At 33.4% G+C, this 6,755-nt stretch overlaps 1 protein-coding gene across 2 annotated transcripts; it reads right to left on the reverse strand.

Annotated features, from left to right (window-relative positions):
- Positions 1–2,380: 2,380 nt before the first annotated feature.
- Positions 2,381–6,476, reverse strand: LOC127132601 (probable metal-nicotianamine transporter YSL7). Of its 2 annotated transcripts, none has more exons than XM_051061561.1 (5): positions 5,978–6,476; positions 4,849–5,003; positions 4,330–4,427; positions 4,106–4,240; positions 2,381–4,029 (listed from the first exon to the last, which is right to left on the reverse strand). In XM_051061561.1, exons 1-5 carry the CDS (start codon positions 6,399–6,401, stop codon positions 2,727–2,729), a joined length of 2,115 nt encoding a protein of 704 aa, XP_050917518.1. In that variant the 5' UTR covers positions 6,402–6,476; the 3' UTR covers positions 2,381–2,726. The 2 variants fall into 2 exon arrangements, with proteins under 2 accessions (XP_050917518.1, XP_050917523.1); XM_051061566.1 differs by lacking the exon at positions 5,978–6,476 and adding an exon at positions 5,149–5,281.
- Between the last annotated feature and the right edge of the window lie 279 nt (positions 6,477–6,755).

The raw sequence follows: 6,755 nt of genomic DNA on the forward strand, positions 1-6,755 counted from the left end.
TGAATTCTCACCCTTTCTGTTTGAATGTTACCTTTACATGGGTATCGCGCAGATACTCAGGAGTAGTATTGCTGAAGTAAGTGGACGGTAGCTCGCTCGAGATTAGCCGGAGAGTTTCCGTATTTTAGTTTGAAGACTAGGTAATGAGTCAATGTTCTGGTCATGTAACACTGGATAGATTAGTAGTATTCAACTCGTATCCTATTTGGATAAGTATTATGTTATTACTTGTGAACATGCTTATTTGCAATTGATGTTGAGAGGCCATAGTGCCAAATATTCTGATTATGGTTTTAGTTTATTTTGAAGAGATTATTGAGGGATGATCATGGTATGAGACATGGATCATTTGATAAAATGCATGAGTATCATTATTTTCCGCTGCGAACGCATATTCGTGAATATTCATGGTAAGTGAAATGTGTTATTTTAAATGACCAGGTGTATTGTGTATTGATGATGAATGAGGTTTGGTTTTTGAAAGCTCTTAGTTTTTGAAAACGTCGATGTGACGCCCTTTTGTTTATATGCGTGCTTATTTACTCTGATTATATGTTAAGTATTTTGGGGTAGAAAAAGGGGGTTACATAGAAAGTCTAGTAGGGTTTGGATTTGAAAATGTTTGAACCCCCAAAAAGTGCATGATGTCAATCTTAAATAATGTTGATTATAAATCTTGATTGATCAAATATTGAGTAAATATGAATCTCTTGATAGCAAATTCAATATAGCTAAAATTATGTTCATAATAAATCATTTCTAAAACCAAAAAATACGATATAACAATCATATATATGATTTGGACAGAAAAGGAAACGAATCTCGAAAATGTGAGATATACTTCAATCAATCTTGCGCGATAAGCAAACAGTCTGAGACATGATGTCTCACAAAATGTCAGACATTTTGCTTAATATATCGATTTCCATGTAAATTCATAAATACAATTCTAAGTCTTGATTAAAACAAATCCAATATTATCTTTACTTGATATAAATAATAATTCAAACTTTTCAAATAAATTATTCATAGTACAATCTCTTCCAAATCAGAAACACGCTATAAATCATATTTAGTAAAAGGATGAAGATCTTCTCATGAAATACAAATTCAAATCTTGTAATTAATACAAATCCAATAAGATCTCTTTACGCAAATTCATTTGATTAAACTATTTTCAATCAAAATCTTTTCAAACAAATTTTGTAGAATCTTGGACGGAACAAAAATTAAATCAAAACTTGTAATAAACTCTAGGATCAAACATAAGATTAAATGAGGCAAAATCAAACTTTCCAAAAATGATACATTAGAGAAACATGTAACTAAGATGTCCTTAACAACTTACGAGACATTTTGTTCGATATAAAAATAAGTTAATCAAAATGTAATAATAGTGAACATGACATCACTCGAACTCTCATATTCAATAAGGATCTTTGATACCCGGTGGTTTACTATAGCGGAAGTTATGACCCAATTAAGTGTATCCCTGACATAAGATGATTTTCTATAGCGGAAGTTATGACTAACATAAGTGTTACGTTGGAGATCCCGCTCAGCTTCTCGCTCTCTTGGAACCCTAGAATAGACATGTCTTCTCCCTGCCTTCTATTTGCAACCAGTGACTTTTAAGATTTTTGTGTCAATTTTTTTGTTTTGTTTAATTCTTTCTTGCTAGATGATTCACTGTCAATCGGAGAGACGACAAGGTAGGATGATGAATTTAAGATTGGTGGACCTATAGTAACTTATACAGGTGGATCAAACATCGTCGTCTTCTTTCGAGCGAGATCGATGTAGCGATTTGTGACTTTGGAACCAGAAGAATCTGATCAAGGAAATTTGTGAGAATCAGACTTCAATTCTCACAAAAGACGTCACTGTTCTGCTCAAAAATCAGAAATAGTTGACGATAGAGTGAGATTAGATTCGGATGCAGTGAAGTGAGCTTCAGATACAGCGAAGACTTGTAAGATTAACACTTTAACGCCTAAGTGAGGAAATGATTCATTTGGCATGTGCAGAACTTTATATATGAAAGGCGTTTAGAATCAACTCAGATTATCCGACGTGGAATACTGGGACCCTTCCATCAAATCAGACTACAGACCATCCTAAGAGGGCAAAAATTGGTTGTTGGCTTCTTAACTAGTTTTTCAATTATTTTTTTTGGTTATAGTTAAGCTATGAATGTTAGTATGAGAAGAGCAGATGCTGCTATTTTGGAGTAGATGCTCCTAGGAAACAGAGTGTGATTTAGGCCAGTTTCAAACTTTACTTCTCTTTTAATTGAAATGTTAAGATAATAAAAAAACACATTGAATATTTAGTGTTTAGAGGAAGCATATTTGAATAAAGATGTTTTAAGAACTGCATGTACCAATCAAGTCATCAATTCATTCATGCAAACATATTTCTTTCTAATATCTCTTGATATAACAATCAACAAAAATCATACTTATTTGCTATGATGTACCAAACTATACGACCACTGAGAATTTAGAATTGCAAACTTAAGTAATATTGACAGAATTACATTGCATCAACAAACTTTCACTATATTCCAAATCCAATTCTAACTTAACCTAAATTAGATCTTATTTTTCCTTCGGGAGGATTTTAAAAAACCACACATATCTTTGGAACTATATTTCTTGAAAATAAGAACTGTGTTTTGGTTCGGAAATATGCTTCCGGACAAAAGTAACTATAGACTCTAGGCCTTAATTCTTCGCTAAGAAAGTATCCACCCTATTATTTGTGGCCCTTGATAAGAACTTCATGCAAATGGGTGGCTTAACTCCAAAGAGAGCAAGCATTGAAAGAGGTAAAGTCCATATTCCATCACCACATATCAAACCAGAAGCAACTGCAGGTGCAAAAGCATCAGCCTTAGTCTTGTCCACCTTTTCCCAAACAAACAATATCAAACTTCCAACACACATGTCTATGGCAAAGTAAGGTCCTAAATAGAAAGGTATTGCCATCGCCATTGGAAGTGGTATGAACCTCCCTACTTTACCAACCAAATCCTTAATCAAGTTTATCAAAATCGCTGCGCCAAAGAATATATAACAAAGCAAGAGGCAATTATTCGGTAAAGAACTGAATCCTTGGACTCCAAGTATTGCCATGTTGCGGAACACAATTGCGTTCGGTGCAGGGTATTGACTTTTATGTGTTCCTAGATCAGGAAAAGCTTTGTAGAAAATCCAAAACACACAAGGAGAGATCACACATCCCATTGCTGTGCCGATTATTTGGCTCACAAACATGGATCGCGGCGAAGCTAAAGTAAGATAGCCGGTTTTGAAATCCTGCATTAGGTCAGAAGCTGTCGAAACTATGTTCATCATAACTCCACAGGCTGCTAGACTGGCTAGAACTCCACCATGTGATGCACCAGCCCACGCACCGATTGTGAAGATTGCGAGTTTTCCATAGGTTGATACTAGAGACCAATCTGTTAGTCCACAACCATAAGCATTGCAAAATGCTAAGGTTGGAGCAATTAGGTATATAACAATTATGTAATACCATTTTAGTTGAGGGAAAATGTGCGGCAATGTGGCTGTTGAGATTGAAGCAATAGCAACATATCCTCCAATTGCAAACCATCTAGGAATTTGGTCTTTAAGAAAGAGTTGCTTCCGGCGCTGATCGTCGTAAGATAGTTCAGCCTCGGGACTTGAGGTAGAGTCTTGATCCGCAATAGGTAGAGCACTCGCCTTTTGCTTGTTCCGGATTTGATTGTACAAACCCAATAAGGTATGAGTTAGCACCTTGACAAAGTTGTATAAACCATCTCCAAGAATCATGGCTATGGCTATAAAAACCCTATAACCTTGGATTCCTTGAAGGTTGGTATCACCAAGGTTATCTTTGTACCAATGGCCCTCTCTGGTTTTTATGAGAGGCCACATTACTCCCCAAGAAAGAATTCCTCCGACGAGCACCGATATATTTATGATATACGGACAAATCATTCCCACACCAATATAAAGTGCAGAAAAATCAAAATAAAACCTGCAGGTAAACAAATCTAGATTAACATCCCAAGTTATAACGAGACAAATTCGGAGTATATTACTTTTTTATTTACTTGTTATCAAATGCTTTGAGCCCTAATGAAGGGAAGGATTGAAATCCACAGCCTTCAGAAGCTGTATAGAACCATTGAAAGAAACCCCATAAGAAACTCAAACTGAAGAATCTTCCCAACAATTTCACTTGCTTCCTGGAAAAGTCGAAAAACGAAATTAATTGAAAAGTCTAACATATAATAAATTTATATTTAGTATAAGTAATATTGAGTATAATGATTACTTTGCTAGTTTGGCTCCCTGAGGAGTATGGAAGCTGTTGATGAGATGAGCAGTTGCAGTACCACTCGGATATGTCAATTTGAAGTCAATAATCATAATCTACATCCAATAACAGAAACATTTAATCAAGGTTACCGATAATAACTGCTAAAGAATTGTTATGAATCATGGACACAGACACGGCAGTGATACTAAAACTGAAACGTCAATACCATTAATAATTTTAAAAATATGCAAGTAATTGAATATAGAAATTGGATTGCCAGCTGTCAGAATCCACGCATTCACATAGTTACTACATCACCGGTCATACCGATTCAAATTTCAAGTTCGATATTTCATTAAAAAAAATATCATATCACTGAAAGCGGGACAAACTTATCACCATCCAAATGTCACTTGTGTGCTTACCGCGTGAGTGCGCAAGATTGCTGGCACCAACACGAGACACACTTCGATATGAAGTATTACTGGTATAGTGGTATATAGAAGAAGGATCAATATTGAGAATGTGTCATACCTTTCTAAGAGGTACAACTGAGAAGAGGCCCAAAAAGCTAACGACAAAGAGAAAAGCAATTATCCATCCCAAATTTGGATTCTTAAAATCACTATGGTCTAAGGATTGATCAGCTACATGTTTACTCATTCCAAATAGGTAACTCCCAAATCCTCCTGTTCATACAAGTGAATCACAAAAAATTATCAAATTAGAACAGGAAAAATTTCATTCATTTTTAAAGTTGTTAAAAGTTAAAATTATTCAATAAAACAAAAATCAATTTCTTTAAAATCATGTAAAATTGTTTTAAACTCTAACCTATTTTGGAGAATTTATTACGTCTTAATAAATCGAATTCAATTTTTATTTTATCCAGATTATAATTGAGGTATTTTGAGGACTACAGCTAACTCAAGTCCTTTCAAGGATGGGCAAAGGGAATTATGGGAGGTTCTTTCTCGTTCACATCTTTATACACATGTGGAGCCATTAATTATGTATAAACAATAATTAATAATTTAATTAGTACTAAGATGAATAGTATAATTTGAATTGTATGCTTCCTGTTCCTATCATATTTTAGAAAAGTTAAATTCTACCAAAAATTTGGTCTATTAAATACAACTCCATTTATTTCCAAAATTATTGGTATAAGTTGAAACATATAATCACAAGAAAAAGCTGTATCTTTTAAGGTATATGGACTAAATTCATGCATGACTTTGACTGAAGCTTCGTTTCACGATTGCTATTCCAAGGTTTGTATTTTCCAGATAATGAAAGGTTGATAACAAAAGATAACTACTCAAGTACTCCAGACACGGACATTCAACAAGACACAGGCATTCATCGATATGATACAAATACTCTGATATTGATAATGTCTAAAATATAAGACATCTACATCGTTACATATTTATGATAGTATTTGAATTTTATTTATCTATCTATTATTATTATAAAAAAATTAAAAATATTTTAATTAAAATTTATATTTTTAATTATTTATTGATAACATTACTTTAATATATGTTTAACCATGTGTCAGATTTTTGGTCTATGGAGATAATTGAACAGTGAAAATATATTACTCATAGTAAAAGGGCATATTCATATGCTCAGAGAGAGGGAAAAAAAGGAAGTTTACCACTAAAAGCGATTCCAGAGGAAGCAACAACACATGTCTGAATAACAGTATTCTCCTGTCTGGTAAAAGGTTGTTTCAACATATCTGATTTTTCCAAAAACTTTGTCCATGTTTTCACAAAGAAGAATCCCAAAAGACCAGCTGACACATTCAGTGATGGTATAATCCCAGTTGTGAGATTCAGCTTCATCACAATGAAACTGAAAAGCACGCTCAGAAAAAAGCTAACCACAAAAGCTCTTAAAGTTAATTGATTCTGCCATGTTGGAACCAATAAGTGCTTGAACACTTTCTCAACTGATGCTTCTTCTTCTTTCAACAACCTCGTACCCTTTTGTTGTTGTTGTTCATGATTATTAACATGATGCTGTTCAAATTCAAAATCATGGTCAATTACCCTATCCTCGTTCTCATTTTGTGCCATGCTTTTAGATCTTTGAGATTTGGATATTACTTTTGGATTCTACAAGATTTATGAAACGGATTTATATACTACTCTAGCTAGTATGTTGAAATAATGCATATTTTATTAATAAATTTTTGGTTTAAAATGTTTGTAGTTTCTAAATATTTTAAATTTTAAAAAAATATGTCTTTAAAAAATAGTCTTTATAATATTTTTCACACATTTTTGTTCGCTCGTGTTAACTATCGTTCTTAATAGAAGTTGACATGACATGACACCTAATTAGTGTGATAAATATATTGACATGGATGTCACGTTTTATCTCTGTTTTATATTATTTGTATTAATTTAATTTATAGTGATGAAGATTCC

This window comes from Lathyrus oleraceus, chromosome 1 (assembly GCF_024323335.1).
Source record: "Lathyrus oleraceus cultivar Zhongwan6 chromosome 1, CAAS_Psat_ZW6_1.0, whole genome shotgun sequence".
Taxonomy (NCBI): domain Eukaryota; kingdom Viridiplantae; phylum Streptophyta; class Magnoliopsida; order Fabales; family Fabaceae; genus Lathyrus; species Lathyrus oleraceus.

Excerpts from the sequence above, each read along its gene's own strand:
- LOC127132601 (XM_051061561.1), bottom strand. The coding sequence starts at position 6,401 with ATGGCACAAAATGAGAACGAGGATAGGGTAATTGACCATGATTTTGAA. Across the intron at positions 5,004-5,977 it reads CTCTGGAATCGCTTTTAGTG|GAGGATTTGGGAGTTACCTA; the intron begins GTAAACTTCCTT and ends TTGTATGAACAG. Across the intron at positions 4,428-4,848 it reads CAGTTGTACCTCTTAGAAAG|ATTATGATTATTGACTTCAA; the intron begins GTATGACACATT and ends TATTGGATGTAG.